We start from the raw sequence: 25682 nt of genomic DNA, 5'->3' as shown, positions 1-25682 counted from the left end.
AAAACAAACAAACAAACAAATAAACACGCACCCGTGATCTTTCTTCTGGCAAAAAATGCAAAATTCCACATTTTGCAGATAGGAGCTTGAAACCTCTACAGTAGGGTTCTCTGACGCGCTGAATATGATGGTGTGAATTTCATTAAGGTTCTATAACTTTTAGGGGGCCTTTCCCCCTTTTTTCGAAAATCAGCCAAATTTTTTCAGGCACGTAACTTTTGATGGGTAAAATTAAACTTGATGAAACTTATATATTTGAAATCAGAATTAAAATCTGAATCTTTTGATGCATCTATTGGTACAAAAATTTCGTTTTTTAGAGTTTCGGTTACCATTGAGCCGGGTCGCTCCTTACTTACAGTTCGTTACCACGAACTGTTTGAAACGTCAATGAAGAAAACAAGGACAATGAGGATAAGAAAATTAAATTTGGGGGAGGGGAGTGGGTTTCAGACAAGTTTAGGGAGAGAATAAAAGGAAGCTTCCTAACCTATGTGCGTTTATGCTTACACACCCACCTATCAGGTTGTTATTTTTCCATAATTAAGGATATAAATCTTGAAGGAGAACTTACAGAAATATCAGTAGGATTATTCAACCGAGCTAAGGATAATGGTAGTAAATGGGCTTCTGTGGTAAAAATGAATTGGTCCACATCTATCTTAAGTTCTGAAGGTTCTTCAAATAACAGGTAGAGATATTTAAAAGTTTCTGTCAATACAAATGAATCCATCCTGAAAAAGAAGAAATCCCATTAAGGATTTAACTGACATCCATACATGAAGATTGTTGAGAACCCCCTCCATGGAATAAAGTAAAAATTATTGTTTTTTTAGATATACTCTTAATTAATGAACTTGAACAAACCATCGGTTCAAAAACTTTGCGTATAGGTCAGTATGATTTATTCACAGAACTACAAATCCAATTGATTGTCAATAACTAAATTATTTTTGCCGATTGAGTTGAAATTTCTAGTCTCTAGGATCAATTCCGGCTTCTTTTTTATTAATATATATGGTTGCATTGATGTTTCCCTTCAAGCCTTTCCCCTTAATTAATTTTTTATTATAATATGATTGCTGGCAATTAGTTTGTATTTTCTCATGTTTCTACACCTCCTCCTCGTTTACTCCTGCTTCTTACTCCTCGAATGTTTCTTTTTCGAATCTTTCATTTCTCTTTCAATTTTTTCATTGATTTTGCTTTCCATTTGTTTTGAAAAAGGTTTAACAGTTTTCCAGTTACTATTAAATCTGTTTGTTTTAAAGTGGATAGAGAAGGGAGGCTTAGTTGTAATCATGAATACCCAGAAAAAGTACAAATTTTGAGAAAATATATTTTCTTCGGGAAAAAATTAAATTCGTCTTTTCTTCATGTAGAAACAAAATCAAACACAGGTAATTAAATTCTAAAAAAGAGGACAAGTCAATGAAAATACCGTATTTAGCTGAATCATGGGACCACATTTTAGTCCATGGATTGCGCGTTTATTTTCTAACTAAAGATGCTGAATTAATTAAGATTTAAAATTAAGATGACAAAACTAAGATAAAATTAAGATGACAAAACTTAATTTAAGATGACAAACATCAGCATCGATAAATAAATGAAACCCAAAACGAACAGAAATTACAATAATTACCCGAGTCAAACTCAAAACGAGCAGAAATTAACATAAGTTGGCCGCAAAACCCCTATGCTTTCCCAAGGCCAGAACAAAATTTGCACTTTACTGAAAAAATATGAATATTTTTAATTTTATAACTTTAATAAATCGAATTATATTAACATTTTGATTACTAAATATCAGTATATGTATATTAAACTGACAATGCACATTCATTTGTATTTTTTCAGTAAAGTGCAAATTTTTTTCTGGCCTTGGGAAGGCATAGGGGTTTTGCGCCAAACTTATGTTAATTCCTGCTCGTTTTGAGTTTGACTCGGGTAATTATTGTAATTTCTGTCCGTTTTGGGTTTCATTTATTTATCGATGCTGATTTGTGGTAGTTTCACGCTTGGTAGATTATTTGATTTTATTTTTGCTCACTTTTGGTTTAATGGAGTTCTTTACTTTCCTTCGAAAAACTTATTTTGTGGAAAAAGTTTTTAAAATTAATTTCTGTTCGTTTTATATATACATGGTGTTTTCAGAGAGAGAAAAAATTTAAATCTTTTCGTTTTTTTAAGACTTTATAGTTTGGCCTGCTATTTGTATGCTGGAGAAAAATTTTCAGCAATTTTTAACAACAAAATCTGGACGCAAATAGTAGTGTTTAATTTAGTTTCAGACCTCCTCTAGTTGATATGAAATAATAAACTTTATACGATTCACAAAAAAATCTGTTTACTTTCATTGATAGCTTGAAGGCACTTAGGCTATTTTGACTTGGTTAAATTTTCAGAGCAGAAATGAAAGGGTTGGCGTGGGAGAGTGGGAGTGGAAGGGGGATTAGTTGCCCTCAAATCACTTTCGACTATTAAAAAGGGCATCAGCCCTTTCTATTTTCAATCGAATGAGCCCTTTTCGAATTTCCCACGACAACTCCTTCGATACGAAGTGCCATGGTCTAAACAACAACAACAACAAAAAATAATACAATATACCCACTTCGATCTTTACTATTAAAATGTCAAGCCTTCCAATCACTTTCGACCTTTTTTTATTAAAAAGTTCACTAAGCCTGTTGATTCCCAATCGAAAGAGCACTTTTAGAAACGACAACGCTTTCTACTAACACCTTATATGCCCCCAGGGCATAAATTACAACCTTTACCCCAAGGTCTGTTAGAGTAGTTATCATCCTCTAAGACCGAATTTCCAGAACTTTCAACTACGTTAAACAACATGGCTATCTCAAAATTTTGATTGGATATGTTCGGGGAAATGGTGGGCGTGAGAGGGGTGTTAGTCGATTTCTAATCACTTTTGACTATTTAAAAGGGCAAAAGCCACTCAAGTTTTCAATTAAAGGAGCGCTTTTTGAAGTTTCTACGACAACTTCTTTGATACGCAGTGCCCTGCTCTAAAGGAAAAAAATTAATAAATAATATATTGCGCCAACACCGTTCCTATATGCCCCCAGGACATAAATTAAATCCCTTGCCCTGAGGGTTGAGGGGGAGTGTCCTCCTCTTTACTTAGTCCCCGTTTCTTCTCTCGTTCTCGAGTGTCCCCGTTCTTTACTTAGGCAGCGCGATCGTGCTGCCTATGATTTATATAACAACTTTCTATATAAACCTTATATGCCCCCAGGGCATAACCTACAACCCTTACACTGAGGGTTCTGAGGGGATTATCATTCTAAAAGACCTAATTTCTAGAACGTTGAACCACGTTGAACAAAATGGATATCTCAAAATTTGATTGGATGTGTTTTGGAAAATGGTGGGCGTGAGAGGGGCGTTAGTCGCTATCCAATCGCTTTCAACTATTAAAAAAGGCACTAGCCCTTTCAATTTCCAATTGAATGAGCCCTTTTGAAGTTTCTACGACAACGCTTTCAATAAAAACTTTATATGCCCCAGGGCATAACTTACAAACCTTGCCCTAAGGGCTGTAGGGAGAGGGGTTGTCATCCTTAAAGACCTAATTTCCAAAACTTTAAACTATGTTGATTAAATATGCTGTCGAAAAAAGTGGTTCGGATGAGTTTGGCGACATCGTGGGTTTAAGTCGGGGGTTAGTTGCCATCAAATCACATTCAACGATTAAAATGAATACTGGATATACGAGTTTCCAATCAAAAATGCTCTTTTTCAAGTTTTTACGACAAAGATTTCAATAAACACCTTATATGCCCCCAGGGCATAACTTATAATCCTTGCCCTGAGGTTTGTGGGGGAGTGTCCTCCTCAAAAATATATTTTCTATCTGGAAATCAACTACGCTGAACAAAATGGCTATCTCAAAATTTTTATTGGATGTGTTTGGGGAGAATGAGGGGCATAGGGGGGGGGGCTAGTTGCCATCCAATCACTTTCGATTATTAAAAAGGGCACTAGCCCTTTGAATTTCCAATTGAATGAGCTTTTTTATAAGTTTCTACGACAACGCCTTCTATAAAAACCTTATATGCCCACAAGGCATAACTTAAACCCCTGCCCTGAGGGTTGTGGGGGAGTGTCATCCTCAAAACATATTTTCTATCTGGAAATCAACTACGCTGAACAAAATGGCTATCTCAAAGTTTTGATTGGATGTGTTTGGGGAAATGATGGGCGTTGGGGGACTATTTGTCCTCCACCCACTTTCGACTATTAAAAAGGGCACTAGCCCTTTGAATTTCCAATCAAATGAGCCTTTTTGGAAGTTTCTACGACAACACTTTCTATAAAAACCTTATATGCCCCCAGGGCATAACTTAAAATCCTTCGCTGATTAAACTACGCTGAACAAAATGGCTATCTCAAAATATTGATTGGATATGTTTGGGAGACTAAGGGGCGTGGGGGGGCTAGTTGCCCTCCAATCACTTTCAACTATTAAGATGGGCACCAGCTCTTTGAATTTCCAATCAAGTGATCCTGTTTTGAAGTTTTTACGACAACGCCTTCTATAAAAACCTTATATAACCCCAGGGCATAACTTAAAATCCTTGCCCTGAGGGTTGTGGGGGAGTGTCCTCCTCAAAAACCTATTTTTTATCTGGAAATCAACTACGCTGAACAAATGGCTATCTCAAAATTTTGATTGGGCGTGTTTGGGGGAATGATGGTCGTGGAGGGGGGGGGGCGAGTTGCCCTCCAATCACTTTCGACTATTAAAAATGGCATTATAACTCTCAATTTCCAATCGAATGAGCCCCTTTTGAAGTTTCTACGACGACCACTTCCATATGAGGTGCCCTGCTCTAAAGGAACGAAATAATAAATAGTACATTGTGCCAACATCGTTCTTATATGCCCTCAGGGCATAACTTAAAACCCTTGCTCTGAGGGTTGTGGGGGAGTGTCCTCCTCAAAAACATATTTTCTATTTGGAAATCAACTACACTGAACAAAATGGCTATCTCAAAATTTTGATTGGATGTGTTTGGGGGAATGATGGGCGTGGGGGGGGGGGGGGCCCTAGTTGCCCTCCAATCACTTTCGACTATTAAAAAGGGCACTAGCCACTCCAATTTCCAATCGAATGAGCCCTTTTCAAAGTTTCTACGACAGGTCCTTCGATACAAAGTGCCCGGGTGGAGGAAAAAAAACACATTGTCCCCATATCGTTCTTTACTTAGGCAGCGCTAGCGCGCTGCCTATGATTATCGTACACTTGAAAAAAATTTGTATCTTAGTTTATATAAGACTCTTGAGCATATTATATATGTTCGAGAATTTGGGTATGTAAATATAACCTAATATTTTGTTTCTCCTTCACCTTCATTTTTGACTCGTTCTTATTTTTGCTGTCGCATGTCTTCTAAGGGCAAAAATTCTTTGTTCTTCACTCCATTTCTGACACGTTATGATACTCACTTTCTCGCTATCATTTGTAATTCTCGCTGCCGCTTATCTCCTAACCGCATATTTCTTTGTTCTCGCCGTGGCACATCTTTTGACACCATATTTCTTTGTTCTTTTCTTTCATTGTTAATTCACTCTACTCCTCGTTGTAGCATGGCTTGTAACCGAATATTTCTTTGCTCTTTACTTTTTTTATTCGTTTTAACTCATAATGCTGCTCATCTTCGAACCTGATATTGCTTTGTTCCTCACTTTTGTTTTTGACTCGTTGACATTGTCGCTGACGCAAGTATTCTTACTGTTTATTTCTTTGTTCTTCATTTTCGTTTATTTTTACCTTAGACATTTTTTCAATACCATTTACCTTAGCTGCTTGGATTAGTCTTGTCACAATTCATCGTCTAGGTTGTTCATTCGTCCTCGGTACATTATGAAACTAATTAAAACGCTAGCTTTTAAGTAGTTTTCTCAGAATGTGGGGCTGAGCTTAGGCAACAAATAGGTACTATTTGAAAGATAAAGATGGCTTTAAACGATTGTTTGTCTGTTATTTCAAGCAAATTAATGGTCCTGTGTCAATTCTATATTATTGGTCAACCTTCTTAAGACCATAAGCAGGCGTGCCTTGTTTGCCCCTCATTACAGGCAATCTAACGGTCTTATGTCAATTTTAAATTCTTGGTCAACATATCTGAGACTCTAGGCAGGCATGCCTCTCCAATAAATTAACAAAAAAGTATGTGTCCAATAAGAAAGTCATGCATGCTCCCGCCATTTACCCATGTCCCAGCCATTTAATCATTTACCTCTCAATTACTTGGACTATGTGTTTTAGCTTTTCTCTGTCTACAATTAGCCATGTCTTGATGCAACCTATGCAACCTACTGCGAAATACTTGATAACTTCAATTCAAACTACTTCAAACTACTTAAAACTTATAAATATGACGTGAATCATATGATTTTTCTTGTCAATCATATGCTTTTTGTGTAATGTTGCCTGCATCATAGACACTAAAGACGATACAACCACTAATGAGGCTCTTGAAATGTATTCACAAATATTACGTCACTAACATGAATCTTTTTCTTCTAAAATTAAAGCTTTTAACAAATTTTCTCAAATTTCTGACCTATATAGATCGTTTTTTTTCAGGTCAGAGAATCTCAAAATACCAATTTTCTTGAAAAAATATGGAGCCGTTTTCGAGAAAAAATACATATATAAATAAATAAATACATACACAATCATTGCTCGTTCAAAGAGATAGTATACACACACATATTTTTGCATCATTGTACATCACATAGACGTACATTACTGAAAATCATTTCACCATTAGGTTTTGTATCGTAAAATCATGCAAATAAGGAGCTTACACAGAGCTAAGTTAAATATTAAGAAGCGAGGAATCCTTCAAAAATCAAAATAAAAACTAAACAAAATATTTTGAAGCTATTGTTTTTCTTTGGGGAGGAGGGAGTTCATCAAGCTACCCTCAGGGAGGGGGTACCCTCCATGTCGGTTCAGTTCCTCTCAATCACTAACTCACTCACACCCTATATCTGTAAAGATATTATAAATACATAGTTTACTTGTCTTCATGCTGGCCCGTCCTGACATCCTTGACTGCAGCAAAACCACAATCGACTTTAGCATATTTTTTCAGACTTTGAACAACTTTTGCTCCAACTTCCAAATAATAAGGATCATTTGTTGCACGATACAGGAAGTAGGTGGATTCAACAAACTCAGGGCGGAGGGGATGCTGACCCCAATGTACCTGCAAATGAAGCTTGTGTACATCATAAAAAAAACACGTTCCTGCCAGATTCATGACACACACTAAAAGTAAACGCCAAACTGCCTATTAATTACTTTGAAAGTTTTTAAAATAATTGTTATTTGTGACGGATCAAAAATTAAGTCTTCACAACAAACAGAGCTCAGTCTCTTGTTTATCGAATCACGGTTATACATTTTAGCATTATTATATTAAATTGTCGAAAATTAATCAAGAAGAATATAGAGAAAAAAAGAGAAATAAAAAGACAGAGGAAGAGAGGGAACTTGTGGATACGGAGACAAAGGGAAAACGAAAGAGGATTGAGAAACAGGGGAAGATTGAGAGAAAAAAGAAACCTTTGAAACTGAAAAAGTAAAAGAGTCAGACAAGAACAGCAAAATAAAAGATACAGAGCAACGAAGCATTTAATAACCGAAAAAAACAACAACAAATAAACACGCATCTGCGATCTTTCTTATTTAAAAAACACAAAATTCCACATTTTTGCAGATAGGAGCTTGAAACCTCTACAGCAGGGTTCTCTGATACGCTGTATCTGATGGCGTGATTTTCATTAAGATTCTATGACTTTTAGGGGTTGTTTCCTCCCTTTTTCGAAAATAAGGCAAATTTTCACAGGCGCGTAACTTGTGATGTATCTATGTATCTAATGTATCTATTGGTATCAAAATTCCGTTTTTTAGAGTTTCGGTTATTATTGAGCCGGGTCGCTCCTTGCTTACAGTTCGTTACCACGAACTGTTTGAGAGAACCTCTTTCTTATCTTACTTATTTAATTAATTGCTCATTTAAGATTTCTAGGCATAAATATTTAGAACTTTGAAATTAAACTTCGTATATTGGCCTGTTAATTAGACATTTACGTAAATTAATTTTTTTTTTACTTAGAGTACTTTGAAATCGGTTATAAATACTTTTCCCAAATAAAAACAAAATATTTCTGTATAGTCTAAGATATTTTGATATCTCGACAGGATATAAGATGAAGCTGAATTGAGCATTTAATAGGATTTGTTGAGCAGCGGGTATAATGAGGTGCCTCTAGGGATCCGTAGATAAACGTCACCTAGGATCCTAATTGCCACAAGTGATTTCGTATAAAAAACAAAATAGTTGCAAAATATATTTAGGCCAAAACTGAGGTACTGTTTAATGGTTTCATTGTAATGTGTTTCTTTTTATGGTTTCATTGTAATGGTTTCATCTTAATGTGTTTCTTTTTATGGTTTCATTGTAATGGTTTCATTTTAATGTGTTTCCTTTTATAGTTTCATTGTAATGGTTTCATTTTAATATGTTTCTTTTTATGGTTTCATTTTAATGTGTTTCCTTTTATAGTTTCATTGTTATGGTTTCATTTTAATGTTTTTATTTTTATGGTTTCACTGTAATGGTTTTATTGTAATGTATATTTTTGAGATTTCTTTGTTATATGGTCTTAATTGTGTTTTTTAAGCTCTGTCATTCTTTCTAAAATGTTTTCCGTAAAACAACTAATAAAAACATTTAAAGAAAAATTCAGCAAACCCTATTAGGATTTATATATTCCTTGCAAGAATCAATACTCAGATTTCTTTCACTTCTTTTCTTTTGGCTTAGGTAAAAGTTTGCCAGGAAAGTATAGGTTTAGGTATTTCTTGTCAAATAGTTGGATATTAGTTCGATCCAGGAACTGGACAAATACTACGGTGAAAGTGCCTATAATTTTTGTCAATTAAAAAGATTTTTGTAGAGGCCCTGTGCCCTATTTGTTTTGCATATTATTATGATTATTATTATTTCGCTTACACATTTTTCTAGGTAACTCATTCGACACTCACAATCTCCATAATAATTCACTTTTCTCCATATAATTCCCCAACTTACGTTGTCCTTAAATTCAATAATTTTTCAAAGATTTTATCTAACTTCGTCTATTCAGGTCAAAGATCAAATCTTGCTTCACTCCTTTTACCATTGTCACATAACAATTAATACTATGGCTGTTAGTTCTGTTAAAGGAGAGGAAGGCGTGGTCTAGGGATGAAGCGTTAGAAGTGAGAACCGTTAGTTTTGAACAGTTATTATGTTTTTTTGTATATATATATTTTCATACTGTATTTTTATAATTTATATTTCTCTTAAACTCAATAATTTTTCAAAGCTTTTATCTAACTTCTTCTTTTTGGGTCAAAGATCAAATCTTGTCAGAATCCTTTTATCATTACCTGTTAATACGTTAATGATATGGCTGATAGTTCTGTTACAGAAGAGGAAGGCATGGTCTCGAAATGAAGCATTCGAGGAGAGAGCGGTTATTTTTGAACAGTTAAAGGTCTTGCAAGGTCTTATACAAGGAGTGTACAAAACGCAAAATATGTATAACAAATTTATAAGAATGTAGGGTAAAAACTGATTGCAAAAATTCCTTAGGAGTAAAACCAATATACAAAAGAAATATCTTTCAAAAGGCTTATCTCTAAATACATTTAAAAGCAGATTTTTTTTTCTGCTACCCGTTTTAACGCCATGATCACTCACACTGTGTTTTTTTTCGTTTTAACAAATTTTTCCGGGTACAATTTTTTCTTCTAAAACAATTTTTCTAACATTTTTCTAAAAAAATTTTCTAAAACAATTTTTTCTTCTTCTTTTTCATTTTCAGAGCATTTGTCTTTTCAGTTTTTTTATTTTTTAAAAGTCTAATAGATTCTTATTAATTAATATTACCTGGAAATCTGTTGTAAATGCTTCTGGCAAAAAATTGTGTTTTTGCATCACGTGGTAGAGCATCTCATGGGTTTCAATTGCTGGCTGAAGATCTCCCTTTAAAACCTAGAAATGGAAATAAACATACATACACATGCCATAAACAAACCGATATAGGAAATAAACTGTTCTATTTTATGATATTTAATTTGTTCCAAAAAGTAAAAAGAGAAATAAACAATTAAAAATAGCCCTCATTTTACGTGGAACGCGAATGAAATAAATTCATTTAGATATTTAAAAACCTGTGAAGAATTTAAGATATGTGTTACTCTGCTGAGTTAAAATTACAATACAGCAGTGAGAGGGGCAAACTGCTTTATTGAATGGAGGCCGAACTTTGAACCAAAAAAGAAATTTTATTTTATTTCCGCTAAGGTGTGTAACTATTTTAGATTCCACATTATGACCCCAAATTTAGAATAATTCATTACAGAAGTAATTTCAAATGGCCTAACTCCGAAAGGAATACATATTCGAAAAAAAAACAGGCAAATTAAATGGAAAACATATAAAAAACGTGGTGGAAATTTGTAGGCATATATTTTTCCGAGGGGCGGGAATACGGACCTGAACCCTGAATATATGCCTGCTTCAAAGTTGGTTTACTTCAAATCAGACATGTAATTTAGAGCAAATATTTAAAAACCTAAAACTTAATTTTTATAATTAGTCAATTATTATTCGAGTAGTACAATTAGTCAATTATGAATGTCTCAGTCCTTCTACACCAGAGGGTAGTCTAGCATGATTTTCATGCTGGTTCCAATATTTTACCCATGTTTTCCGTATGATTAACAGATTTTAACGTGGGGGGGGGGTGGGGGTAAAAATCCATTCACTCCGTAGTTTAAGTAAATCAATCTCAAACTTAGAATATTAGTCAATATGTCAATTAATGGTATTTCAATACGGTCTTAACTTTGGTTTAAAGAACATATGCTATTTTTGGTCAAATACATCTTGCAAATTATTAAAATGAATATTTTATTGCTTTGATTCGTCACTAACTATTTTAATACTGGTAGACTTATTACTATATAAATTGTCCTGTCTAAGAATGTGATCATTGAATAGGTACCGTTAAAATAGTTTCTGCAATTTGAATAGTTTTCGGAAGAAAATAATTTGTATGCTGCTGTTATATGTTGGTGCCACATCAGAGTGGCATTAAAATCAAACTGTAACAAAAATACTATTAGTAATATTGGCGTGGTTTTTCTGACCATGTTCCTGTGTTGACGAAACGGCCAAAATTACTTGGCCAAATGGCCAAAAAAGAACTGCAAAAGATACAGAGCAATGAGAAAAAGGCCACCTTGTATAAGTGTTAATAAGGACAGAAAATAACTGCATATATTTATAAGCCCTTAACTGGTCTGGTGGCGTCTAGAAGACCGCACATGGAAAACAATCAAAAATATATTTTAAACGAATGTAAATCGAAACAATTCAAAGCTATTCACAAATAAAACAAAATCAAACTCTTAAAATACAGCAGCAATCAATGATGCAAGGTTTTAATCCCGTATATCTTCAGTTCTATTTATACAATTACAGAGGTTTTTATGTTGATTACAGAGGTTTTTATTACAGAGATTACAGAGGTTTTTATGTTGGTCACTTCACGTAAGATAACTTCAGTGAAAATAATACCAAAATTTGTTCTAATTTGATGCAAAGATAGCAAGATTGATAGGGGGAGGATAAATAAACGGGTGTTGACAGAGAAGGGTAGACAAGTGGAGTGCCAACAGAGAGGGGGGGATGAAGGAGTAGAAAAGCTTGTAATTTTTTGCTAAAAAATAGTCTACTCGCAAAACCTTTCTTGTAATTACATTCGCTGAATTCAAGAGAACACACACAATAATCTTGAAATTTATACCATTTCCTATTGAAAGCATAATTCTAAGGAAATCCTATTGAAAAATAGAACATACAATAAATAAAGTGCAAAATAACTTGGAAAAATATATAAAAAACGGATAAAACTTTTTGATCAAGACAGTGAATAGAATAAATTTAAAAAAAAACGAATATTTTGGCCTCAAATTAGGTAAACAGGAAAATAATAGGAATAAAAAGTTAAAAGACTTGATAAAGGACCGTTAAATGGATTGCTACATGCGAAGAAAAAGAGAAAAAAAGAAGAAACCCGCATCTGAAAAATATATTAATACCTTTTGCAAAAATTTCTCGAAAAATAATGATATCACTGGGTAGGCCTACACAATTCAAATCAAGCTGGAACAACTTCATGTTCCTTTTATCTATAAATGGAAAGGCACTGTAATCCAAGAAACCATTTACGTAGCACACCCGAATCAAAATTGAGCATTTCAAGTGCAAGGACACTAAAAATAAAATCTTTAAATCGGTTAAGTAAAAAATTAAACAGCCCTATATATCTTGAAAAATTAGGAAACCCCGGGAATTCAATTTTTAATGAAAAAGACATCGATGTGCAGTTAAGTAATTTTACACTTGGGGGCCGCCAAATCAAACAGTTCGTGGTAACGAACTGTAAGTAAGGAGCGACCCGACCCGGCTCAATGGTAACCGAAACTCTAGAAAACGGAATTTTGATATCAATAGATACATCAAAAGAATCAGATTTTAATTCTGATTTCAAATATATAAGTTTCATCAAGTTTAATCTTACCTATCAAAAGTTACGCGCCTGAGAAAATTTGGCTGATTTTCGAAAAAAAGGGGGAAAGACCCCCTAAAAGTTATATAACCTGAATGAAAATCACACCATCATATTCAGCGTATCAGAGAACCCTACTGTAGAGGTTTCAAGCTCCTATCTATAAAAATGTGAAATTTTGCATTTTTTGCCAGACGAAAGATCACGGGTGCGTGTTTTTTTTTTTTTTCCCCAGGGGTGATCGCATTGACCCAGTGGTCCTAGAATATCGTGGGAGGGCTCATTGGAACGGAAATTAAAAGTTCTAGTGCCCTTTTTAAATGACCAAAAAAATAGAGGGCAACTAGGCCCCCTCCCACGCTCATTGTTTTCCCAAAGTCACCTGATCAAAATTTTGAGATAGCCATTTTGTTCAGCATGTTCGAAAATATTATAAGTATGTCTTTTAGGATGACTTAATCCCCCGAAGTTCCCAGGAGGAGGACTGAAAGTTATGAACTTTACCCAATGTTAACAAATAGTACTGGTTATTGGGAAGTATACAGTACAGACGTTTTCAGGGGAGATTTTTCCTGCTAGTGGGGGGGGGGGGGTCGGGCAGGGACGTAGGCAGGGGGGCCTCCGGGTCCCCCCCCCGAAATATCACGATTTTTTTCATTTTCCCATAATTTTCTGATTTTTCTTACAGAATAATGGGTTTGAAGGATTTCCCCCCCCTGAAACAAATTGGGCCCCCCCCCCGAAACAAATTCCTGCGTACGTGCCTGGGGTCGGGGGTTATGTAGGAGGATCTTTCCATGAAGGAAGTCTTCATGGGGGAAGGGACATTGCTATGCAGGGGACGCCGGACATCCCAGCATTATTTAAAAAAAGATCAGAAATTAAATATAAAAAAACAAGTTTTCAACTGCAACAGCAGCAACATCAAAACTTTAAACGAACAGAAAATATTACATATATGATTGGGTTCACCCCCTAGTCAATACCTCACTCATTAAGCCAGAGATTTTTTAGTACTTTCATAAGAGCTATCTATTCTAATTAACGGCCTTTGTTATTAAGCGGCCATTTTTAAAGAATTGGAACAAAATTTGAACTTTCACTTAAAGAGCAAGGTATTGACTAGGGGCGAACCCCCTAATATATGTATTAAAAATATATTAATATAGAAGTTCGTTTCATAACTTGATTCGTAAGCTACGTATATTTTTTACTAATAAAAATGTTCGTAAATAAAATGAAACAAGTTTCGAGAAAGCCATTTAACCAAATAAAAGTAAATTAATTTGAAAATTTTTTTTTAGTTATTCATGTAATGTGAGCCAAGATCAAAACCTGCATTTATTCAAAAACGTTCAAAAATTAAATAAAAAAAAACAAGTTTTTTTAACTGAAAGTAAGGAGCGACAGTAAAACTTAAAACGAACAGAAATTATTCCGTATATGAAAGGGGCTGTCCCCTCCTCAACACCTTGCTCTTTACGCTAAAGTTTGACTGTCTCACAACTTTTTTTTAAACAATAAAAAAAACTTTAGCCTAAAAAGTAACGCGTTGAGGAGGTGATAGCCCCTTTCATATACGGAATAATTTATGTTCGTTTTAAGTTTTACTGTCGCTCCTTACTTTCAGTTAAAAAAACTTGTTTTTTTTTATTTAATTTGAAAATAAGGAACGTGTATGAAAAATCAGCAGAAAATGAAGGACAAAAATGTCATAAAATGTCATCTAGAAGCTGTAACTTTCCTGATTACTGTAGCAAAAGACACACTGCCATAAATCTAAGCTCCTCATTAATGTTAATATTATTAAAATTATTCAAGTCTAAATACTTCAAATCATTAGTTAATCTTAACTTACCAAATAGGACAACGTTTTAGAGAAAACTATTCGACTATTTTATTCAGTTGCATTCATTCCTTTAGCTGACTATTAGTGTTTTTATAGTTCATGTCACTTGATTTAGCAAATCCATCTCAAGACGTGATTAAATTGATTCAATTTTGTAAAAATGGAATATATTTTAGTTTATTTCCAGTCGTCTAGAAAGCAGTTTTAAGCTAATTAATAACGATTAACATCAATTCTACCAGTCTCTGTATTTGGAACAGCTGAACAGTTTATAGCTTTAGTTGGCGCCGGGACTACAAGGTATATCTTCGGAAGTGCGTCCTCTGAAAGTAAGACCTGTAGGTAGCGAAAAAGTTTGAACTCGCCTATACTAACTTTTTTTTACCCATATTTGGAAAACTGGCTTCTTTCACTTTAATTAAATAAAAAAAACAAGTTTTTTTTAACTGACAGTAAGGAGCGACATTAAAACTTAAAATGAACAGAAATTATTCCGTATATGAAATGAGCTTTCCCCTCCTCAAAGCCTCGCTCTTTACGCTAAAGTTTGACTCTTTCTTATAACTTTAATTTTTAAAACAATAAAAACTTTAGAGTAAAGAGCGAGGTGTTGAGGAGGGGAAAGCCCGTTTCATATACGGAATAATTTCTGTTCGTTTTAAGTTTTAATGTCGCTCCTTACTTTCAGTTTAAAAAACTTAATTTTTTGAACGTTTAATTTTTGAACGTTTTTGAAATGCAGGTTTTGATCTTGGCTCACAGTACGAGAATAATTAAAACAAAATTTTCATATTAATTTACTGTTATTTGGTTAAATGGCTTCCTCGAAACTTGTTTCATTTTATTTACGAACGTTTTTAGTAGTAATAAATATACGTAACTTACGAATTAACTTACGTAACGAACTTTTATACTCATAGATTTTTAATACGTATATTAGGGGGTTCGCACCCTAGTCAATACCTTGCTCTTTAAGCTAAAGTTCGAGTTTTGTTCCAAATCTTTAAAAATGACCCCTTTATCACGACGGCCGTTAATTAGAATAAATAGCTCTTATGAAAGTACTAAAAAATCACTGGCTTAAAGAGTGAGGTATTGACTAGGGGGTGAACCCAATCATATATGTAATCTTTTCTGTTCGTTTAAAGTTTTGATGTTGCTGCTGTTGCAGTTGAAAAACTTGTTTTTTTATATTTAATTTCTGATCTTTTTTTAAATAATGCTGGGAAGTCCGGCGTCCCCTTCATAGCAATGTCCCTTCCCCCCTGAAAACTTCCTTCATGGACAGATCCTCCTACATAACCCCCGACCCCAGGCACGTACGCAGGATTTTTTTTCGGGGGGTGAGCCAATTTGTTTCGGGGGGGGGGGGGAGGCAAATCCTTCAAACCCATTATTCTGTGAGAAAAATCAGAAAATTATGTGAAAATGAAAAAAATCGTGAGATTTCGGGGGGGGGGGGAGCGGGCCCGGAGGCCCCCTCCCTGCGTACGTCCCTGCCCGACCCCTTCCCCCTCACTACCAGGAAAAATCTCCCCTGAAAACGTTTGTACTGTATACTTCCCAATAACCAATACTACATGTTAACATTGGGTAAAGTTCATAACTTTCAGCCCTCCTCCCGGGAACTTCGGGGATTAAGTCATCCTAAAAGACATAGTTATAATATTTTCGAATATGCTGAACAAAATGGCAATCTACAAATTTTGATCAGGTGACTTTGGGAAAACAATGAGCGTGGGAGGGGGCCTAGTTGCCCTCCATTTTTTTTGGTCACTTAAAAAGGGCACTAGAACTTTTAATTTGCATTCCAATAAGCCCTCCCACGATATTCTAGGACCACTGGGTCGATACGATCACCCCTGGGGAAAAAAAATTTAAAATAAACACGCACCCGTGATCTTTCTTCTGGCAAAAAATGCAAAATTCCATATTTTTGTAGATACGAGCTTGAAATCTCTAAAGTAAGGTTCTCTGATATGCGGAATATAATGGTGTGATTTTTATTAACGTTCTATAACTTTTAGGAGGTCCTTTCCCCCTTTTTTTCGAAAATGAGCCAAATATCCTCAGACGCGTAACTTTTGATAGGTAGTGCTAAACTTGATGAAACTTATATATTTGAAATCAGCATTAACATCCAATTCTTTTGATGTATCAATTTGTATCAAAATACTGTTTTCTAGAGTTTCGGTTACCATTGAGCCGGGTCCCAATAACCAATACTATATGTTAACATTGGGTAAAGTTCATAACTTTCAGCCCTGGGGGCTTCAAGGGAATAAGTCATCCTAAAAGATATAGTTATAATATTTTCAACCATGCTAAACAAAATGGCTATCTCAAAATTTTGATCGGGTGACTTTGGGGAAACAATGAGTGTGGAAGGGAGCCAAGTTGCTCTACATTTTTTTGGGTCACTTAAAAAAGGCACTAGAACTTTTAAATTTCTAATATAATGAGCCCTTCCACGATATTCTCAAGCCGCGAGATCGATACGATGACCTCGGGAGAAAAGAAAAAAAAAACAAAAAAACAAATAAACACGCCTCCGTGATCTCTCTTCCTGCAAGAAATGGAAAATTTTACATTTTTGTAGACAGGAGCTTGAAACCTCTACATTAGGGTTCTCTGATACGCTGAATATGATTGTGTGATTTTCATTTAAATTCTATAACTTTTAGGGTGTCTTTCCCCCTTTTTTCGAAAATCAGCCAAATTTTCTCAGGCGCATAACTTTTGATAGGTAAGATTAAACTTGATGAAACTTATGTATTTGAAATAAGAATTAAAATCTGATTCTTTTGATGTATCTATTGGTATCAAAATTCCGTTTTTTAGAGTTTCGGTTACCATTGAGCCGGGTCGCTCCTTACAGTTCGTTACCACGAACTGTTTGATTAGAAACACGCCATCTTTACTGAAACACAAAAGAGTTAAAACTAATGCACGTATATTCTTTGTTATAAGGTCAATGCCAAATAAAATATGAAATAAAATGTTTTCGTGCGAAAATGCTTATTTTGTACACCTATGTAATAATAATAATAACAATTAACTACTATTATGGTGTATAAGCATGTGCCTACGTTTCGAATTTTAAAAATTGTTTTAATCGGTTTAATAAGGGTCAAAAGGATTGCCACCTCTAAGAAGCTTACACTCAAATTGAATACAGTATTTTTTCTTGTCTTAACGTAAAAGCCGAATAGAAGAGACCATGCCTTCTTATATTTTATTGGCAGACATGAGATAGGAGAGCACGCCATAATTTTCTTCCCAACCAATAGCCATTCCGAGAGTTTAACCACATATTGCTTAATGTGTTCTATTTTAACGCTATTGGCGCTATCAATATAACCCTTATTTTCTCCTGGTTTCAAAATGTCACATTTATTACTTGAACTTTATGTCTACCCAATAGCCTATATTTAATCAATAGCCTAACTCAGTGGTCGGCAAAGTGCGGCTCCGGAGCCGCATGCGGCTCTTTGGCCCCTCAAATGCCGCTCCAGCACAAATATTTAAATGCAGGCAGCAGACGCGCAAGTCGCACCGAGGGTATCGGTCGGTTGACGATTGAAGGGAACGCGGCGCGGGGGAGACTCGCGCGTTTCTACATGCCAGCCACTGCCCACTGTGCCAGTCAGTTGCAGGTAGTGGTCGGAGCTTATCGTGTCTGTGCGTGTTACAAGGATACCTTCTTGAAGACTAAAGTTGTTGTATTTTTCCATCTAGCTGCACATCTAACAGGTATTTTTCTCATCAATTTAAAAATGACAATAAGTTTGTATTGGTGGCTTTTGAAAAGATTATAATTTGAAATGTTTTTTTAGGGGCCTTGAAATGGCTATCAAAAAGAAGCAAAGAAAAATAGAAGATGAAAACCGTGAATTTAGAGCTGAGTAGACCGAGACTTTCGCATTTATGATAAACTTAAATGGTCTTCCGACATGTCTTATTTGTAAGGAACAATTCACGCATAACAAGAAGTCAAATTTGGAGAGACACTTTACAGCTAAACACGCGTCATTTAGCCCTAAATATCCTCTCGGTGATGCAAGGAAGAAAGCAGTTGAGGAACTTCAGAAGAACCAAGAGACATCAGATTCTGTATTTAAGAACTGGATGCAATCTTCCAGCAATGTTAATACGGCAAGTTTTGTTATGAGTCAAGAGATTGCTAAGAGAGGGAAACCGTACACAGACGGTGAATACATAAAAAGTTGTTTTATAAATGCATCTGAAGAGCTATTTCGGGATTTTAACAATAAAGCAGATATTCTAAAATAAAATTAATGAGGTACCATTGTCTGCCAAAACAATGAAAGATAGAACAATTAAAATGTCTTCGAATATAACCATCCAGCTAATCGAAGATCTGAAATTGATTTCGGCTTTATCAATAGCAGTTGACAAGTCTTGTGACATAAATGATACAGCGCAAGTTTCACTTTTTGTAAGATTTATTTCTCATACTGGTCCTAAAGAAGAACTTCTAAGATTGTTGCCACTCAAAGATCGGACACATGGAGACGATATCGCAAATGCTGTAATTGAGTGTATGGATAAACATCATATTTCTCTCGATAAAATTCTGGCGATTTCAACAGACGGGGCCAAAAGTATGACCGGCCTAAGAAAAGGGTTTCTTGCTATTTTGAAAGAAAAAATTAATCACGAGATACTTGCTTACCATTGCATCATTCATCAAGAAGCGCTTTGTGTACAGACATTTCCAGAAGAAATTCGTAAGGTTATGGCATTAGTGATTACTATAATTAACTCCATTTTGGCTGAAGCTCTTAATCATCGTCAGTTAAAGGAATTTTTAGTTGAAATGGAGAGTGAGTACGCTGATCTTGTGCTTTATAACAAGGTACGTTGGTTATCAAGAGGAAACGTTTTAAAACGTTTCGCATCACTATTACCAGAAATCAAATCATTTCTTCTTGAGAAGGGTGTTCAACTCAGAACTAACGGACGATCAGTGGTTACAAAACTTTTATTTCATGATAGACGTTACGTCTCATCTAAACCAGCTTAATCATAAACTACAAGGGAAAGGAAATACTATTTTTTCGATGTTAGAAGAAGTCACTTCATACGAAAATAAATTATCTCTTTTTGCTCAAGATTTTGAAAGGGTAACTCTGTTTCACTTTCCGAGCCTGTTGAAGCATCGCCAAAAAAATAATTCCTCTATTGACAAACACTACTTCAAAACCACCATTTTAAAAATGAGAGAATCATGTCTCAGCAAGTTTCAGGAATCTAAAAACAGCAAAGCGATCTTAGCATTCGCCAAAAACCCTCTTAAAGCTACGATAACAGATTTAAATTTTTCTCCTTTTGGCATTAACATTAGTAACTTCGAAATACAATTGCTGGAATTAAAAAACAAGGAAATATGGAGCACTAAATTTGAACGTCTTTGTGTAGATTTGGAAATACTGGAGAAGAACAAATGTGAACTTCGTTCATAACACAAGTGGTCTGCTTTGAAAGACCCGGAGAAGAAAGACATGATCATGTTCAACACCTGGAGTAGTATTCCTGACTCTTATGATCAGGTGAAAAAACTTGGGTTTGGTGTTCTTTGCCTTTTCGGCTCTACATATTCATGCGAACAATCTTTTTCAAGCATGTATTTTATCAAGAGTAAATTGAGAAGTCGTCTTATTGATGAGAACCTGGAATCGTGCCTAAAATTAAAAACAACAACATACAAACCTAACATATTAAACTTTCCAAGTAGATGCAAGGACATTGTTCGCATTAAGTGTTTGTCAGTTATTGTCATAATTAAATTTATGGATATCTTACTTTAATTCTTTTTTTAATCAATAAATATAATCTTTATTAATTTAAAATCAAGTTTCATTCAGTGTATCCGTAATTTAATGAAGGTCTAAAATCATAATAAAGGTTTACTACATTAATAAACCGATCCGGCTCTCTAAATTTTTTTTAATCCTGGTAATGTACATATATGGCTCTTTGGCGAAAAAGTTTGCCGACCACTGGCCTAACTGAACATACCGGTTGTACCACTCTATTGACCGTTTTATTGTTCAACGACCAGGTAAGTTGGGTGTTACGCCCGTTTGGTTGGGCTTGTTTGTAAACAAGAAAAGTTTCCGCTTGTTTCTTTTCACGATTCAATGTGACAACAAAGGAGAGAATTTACGCGCACGAAAGATTCTTAATAGTTGAGTGAAAACCAAAAGATAAATCGTAGAGAATTCCAGTTTTCAGGTATGAATAGACCAAAGATGGAGCAGGGGAAAAAAATCTTTTAGAGCATATGGGAAAAAATTAAGAAAATGAATGTAAAAAGAAGTTCAAAAGCTACCTGAAGTCCTGGCCAAAATGCCTGCAATGAATCCATGAAGTTTTTCGAATTAATGTTAGGTCTATGCATGTGGACATCTAGCAGAATAGGACCTTGACTTACGTACTTCATGACAGCTCTATAGTGCTACAAAAATTGAAATATAAATATAGGAAGAACAATCCTTCCCTAATGAGAAGTGCTTATACACTGGAGTACACAAAAATGTAGATTAAAGAATCTATGAAGTGGACCAATGGCATCTCCTTTCATCTTTCTCATCCTTATCCTACTCATAAATTTTTAAAAGAAAGGTATGCATGTAGTACCTTATCTGAAGTGTGATTTTGTAAACATTTTAATCTGTATAACAAAGCGGCTCATTTGAGCACCAAAGCGGCTCATTTTCCTCTCTTTACAGTTTAAATACTTAAAAATTACAAACACCTACCAACAAGCACTTTGTTTGTAGTTTGAAGGTATAAATATCTATTTTTAGTTTTTTAGATTCTCAGTTTCTATTGACAGGAGCTGCTTTTTACTTACAGTTTGATGTTTTATTCAGTGTTCGCTAACTGACTTATGTACTCCATTACAAAACTATAGTGCTACCAAAACTTAAATATAAATACAGGAGGAACAATCCTTCCCTGTTGAGAAGTGCTTATATACTGAAGTACAAAAAAATGAAGATTATAGACGAGAGAGAACGAAAGTTTTACATTTCGACCGGATGAATACAGCATTGCAATTCATCTATACCTTTATGAAGAAGAATACAAGTAGACTGAATATCTTTCTTCCAAGGCCGTATCCAGGATTTTTTTTTTGGAGGGGACTTTACTCAAAAAAAAATTTTCGGGGGAGATTTTACACAAAAAAAAGCCTAAAAAAACATACACAAAATTTGTTACGTTTTTACGAGTCAGACATAAATTTCGGGGGGAGGGGGTCAAACCGGGAACCCCCCCCCCCCCCCTGGATACGGCCCTGCTTTCTTCCTTGCGGTTTATGTTCCCTTTGAAAAACACCATTCTGAAACTAGTTCACACATCAGCAAACCACCTGAAGGTCTACTTTTTTGACTTATGTGAGGAGGTCGAGGTGATACTCTGGTCCAATTCAAAAGAGGCCTTTTCTACCTTCCAACAAGAAATCTTCTTCGAGTAGAATTACGCCACTGGAGATTGATAGTTTGATACGACTTTTCGATACCCTGATCATCCCCATCGCAATCTACTCATGTGAAACATGGATGCTGAAGGTAAATGACAACTCTCGACTCGCAACATTTGAAACTAAGAGCCTCCGCCGCATCGCCGGGATCACTTACCTTGATAGAATCTCAAATGTCGAACTTCTCGAGCGCCTTAAAGGACAACAAACAATTCTCATGAAGATCCAGCTCCAGCAACTTCGATGGCCCGGTCATGTACAACGGGTGAGTCGGTCCCGCCCCCTCCCTGAAAATCACCTTCGAAGGCCAAATTCACGGTTCTCGTCCTCGTGGTCGTCCCCCAAAAAGGTGGAAGGAAAACTTTGCACCTCACCGCCTCTCGGACCTTATTCGCCTAGCAGGAGACCGTGAAGCATACAAAAGGCACATCCACGCCATTACGAAGAAAGAGGCCCCAAGACGACCTTCAAGGACGGATGGGACTTAAGTAAGTAAGTAAGCTTGATAGTTGTGACTGAATGCATGATTATGCCAAAAACAAAATTCTAGGATCCAACATTCAGGGATTGGCCCCGATTAAAAAGACCAGACAATCTTATTCGGTAGACACCAATAAATAGTCCTTCTAATTTTCAATTTTGTATTTTCGGCAAAAAGTGAAAACAGGACCATCCAGTAGTTTTTCGGACGTCACACATCGATGCAGCAGGAATGAAAACAACATATTATACAACATATGGTCTTTTTAATGCATGAATTATGTGTTTCCCTATATTAACCCCATTCGAATACACCAAATGAAAACAAATTTCCAGCAAAAAAAGTAAATAAATAAAACACTGCCATCTAGAAAAATGAATCGGTATTGTATTCTTTCCCCCCCCCCCCCAAAAAAAAACACCAAGCAGCTTTCCAGTCGTCAGCAATCGATACAGAAGGGCTCATAACAGCACAATTATCTCAGAGCCTTTTCATTTCATGAAATGTACGTTTCATTCTGATGGCCGAAATTGACTAAGAGCGAATGCACGAAATGTAAACACATTTCCGGGAAAAACAATCATTTAGCCCTCTAAGTTCAAAGTTACTAAATTCCAAGAAAAATGAATTAGTAAATATTATCTTTCCAACGAAAAAAATCATAATAAAACAGCCCGAACTAGGAAAACTGACTAGTAATATTGCCTTTCCCAAAAAATAAAAAGCAAAATAGCCTCACCTAGCAGCATTACAGTCGTCTCCAATCAATACAGTAGGGCTGATAACAGCGCAATTATGTCCAAGCCTTTTAACAGCATAAAACTTATTTTCCTTATTCACATATATTTCAAAACTTTGAGAAAAAAAGGGTCATTAAAGTGCTGAAAGAAGAAATGTTAAAGTATGCACTTTGAAATACCAAATTTGCAATTTTTTTGACTCTTTTTTGTCAAAAATTTAAATTCGCCATTTAGAATTACCAAAATATTATCTTCATTACGAGAGCACTATACGGAGGGAGAGGGTCCACCTCCTATCCCCCATACACTTCTGAACTTTACAATACGACATCTAAATGCGTCATAAAATAGTTAAATTTCATGTTGGAATTCTATTCAAGGATTCAATCTCCATGCAATTTGATAGAAGGTAAGAGTGTTTCGTTGGGGCGATGGCACATTAATTTTCAACCTCACGACTACCTCAACACAATTAGTAAGAATCTAATTACAACAGAAGCTAACCTTATCAAAACGACTATTGTATCTATCTTCACCAAGTAGTATATACGCTTTCAGGCAATACTCGTAGTAGGAGTCGATCCCTGCTCCGACTCCAGACTCCCGTCGAACCCATTCACCGCTATGAACATTCAGAACAGTTCCAACAAGGTCAGACGCCCGATTTCTCAAGGTCCAAAGTTGATCCATGGCTTTATGGGCTTTCTCCTGCATTAAAATATAGAAACAGTTAGAGGAAAATAGAAATGTAAATATGAAAAAGCATTATACATATTTATTTATAGCCAACTTACAAAATATAAGATAGTGGAGTAAAATGGATAAAAGTGAAAATGGCAAAAATAATAAATTAATGACTGATGAACCATTAAAATAAAATTGAACCTATATAAAATCAGAGAACATTAGACAACTATATGATACGGTCCAGCCACAGCTAGTTATTAGAGGAAGGTTTACATTGATGATGATAGAAAAAACGCATAAAATATACAATACCAAACTGAGCAGTGCACAATACATTGGGTAAAGCAAAGCCCGAAAAAATATAGCATGGTTACCAAGCGTCGAAAAGTTTCTAAAGACCACACCTACCATAGAAGCCACGGGTTGCGACCATCTTAGAACGACCCGTTTTTCATTTGTCTTTAATATTATGTTAGAGTACAAAAAACAAGGAACATTTTTGGGTTAATGTTTTATAAGTATTTGTAAGCTGCATTTTTTTAGTAGTAATAGCAATAAAACTGTGTTGAAACTTTATAAGCCCATAAGCAGTAACGTCACGTTAACATGTTAGTATAGTACAGAACGTATAAAAAGACGTATTTCTGCACTTGAATTGAAACCGATCCGGAAACTTTTAACAGCAGGAGACGAGAAAGTCATTTTTTCGGTTTTCACTGCTCTTTCTGACATTTTGACTCTGTAACAACAACTTTTTCAAAGTTGCTTCAAAGTGTTTAAATTCAGAACATAATTAAGAGCTCTTTACCCCGCAAAGGTCTAGCACAGACTGATGAAAATGATAGTTTTTGCTGAAAATAACTGAATACTGTTGTTTCTGAATGCCACTAGTTAAGTATTTTACCACTGAAGGCTCAAAAGACATATTGAATTAATTAAACATTAAAGATTAATTTAGCAATAGTTTTCTATATTTGTTTCTAGAGAATTTGTTGTGATTTTGGAAGGCAGACACATCAAAAGACGAGAAATAAATCAATATTTAAGGAATTAGAACGTCCTTTCCAATACTTTAATAGAATTTTAGCACTGGTCAACTCAATAATTTATATTATTTTTTTAATTAATAATTATGTCAATTAATTATATTTAATTTTTTATTAAATTTAATAAAGTTAATTTATTACATTTTATTAAATTTTATTTTATTATAAATTTCATTATATTTAATTAATTATATTTAATTTTATATTTTAATTATAATTAATTATATTAAATTAAATATATTATATTTAATTATATCAAGAACTTATATTAATTTCTTAGCTCCCCAAAAGCAGGAATTTTAACAAGTCATTTCTCAGAAAATTCCTGGAATACGAGTACTCCATCATAAACAGCTTTTCTTTCCGTAGGAATTTTTAGCCAATCATTACCAAAACAGAAATAAAAAGAGAAGGAGGATGGAGAGAGAGAAAGAGAGCATATAACCAACCTCAAAAACTGTATCTCCAGAAAGTCTTGAAAGTGCTGCAAATTCAAGTATCATTGTGCCGGCACAAGCGGTGCATGTTTCTCTCGAATGTTCTGGTGTTATTGTTTGCATACCGTGCCGTAAATTAACCTGGAAGAGAGATATGTAAACAATTTCTCCCAGACAAGTTCAACACCAAAGAGTATAGGAAAGAGACAAGAGGGAACAACATTGACAGTAAAAAGGGAAAAAAAAACAACCAATGAAATCCATAA

The 25682-nt window shown here is 35.0% G+C and overlaps 1 protein-coding gene across 1 annotated transcript in view; it reads right to left on the bottom strand.

Annotated features, from left to right (window-relative positions):
• Nucleotides 1-25682, bottom strand: part of LOC148943134 (ER degradation-enhancing alpha-mannosidase-like protein 3) — a 105451-nt gene that overhangs the window by 41140 nt on the left and 38629 nt on the right. The window contains exons 5-10 of the mRNA XM_089102097.1: nucleotides 25429-25557; nucleotides 23751-23954; nucleotides 20871-20996; nucleotides 9978-10082; nucleotides 7057-7244; nucleotides 575-734 (exon numbers count right to left, since the gene is read on the bottom strand). Coding sequence (XP_088958223.1) covers nucleotides 575-734; nucleotides 7057-7244; nucleotides 9978-10082; nucleotides 20871-20996; nucleotides 23751-23954; nucleotides 25429-25557 — 912 coding nt within the window. The remainder of the gene's footprint in view (nucleotides 1-574; nucleotides 735-7056; nucleotides 7245-9977; nucleotides 10083-20870; nucleotides 20997-23750; nucleotides 23955-25428; nucleotides 25558-25682) is intronic.

Source organism: Artemia sp. Qi Xiang Cuo, chromosome 16 (assembly GCF_049724085.1).
Source record: "Artemia sp. Qi Xiang Cuo chromosome 16, ASM4972408v1, whole genome shotgun sequence".
Taxonomy (NCBI): domain Eukaryota; kingdom Metazoa; phylum Arthropoda; class Branchiopoda; order Anostraca; family Artemiidae; genus Artemia; species Artemia sp. Qi Xiang Cuo.
The sequence above is the reverse complement of the archived record's forward strand: the minus strand, read 5'-3'. Positions and strand labels throughout refer to the sequence as shown.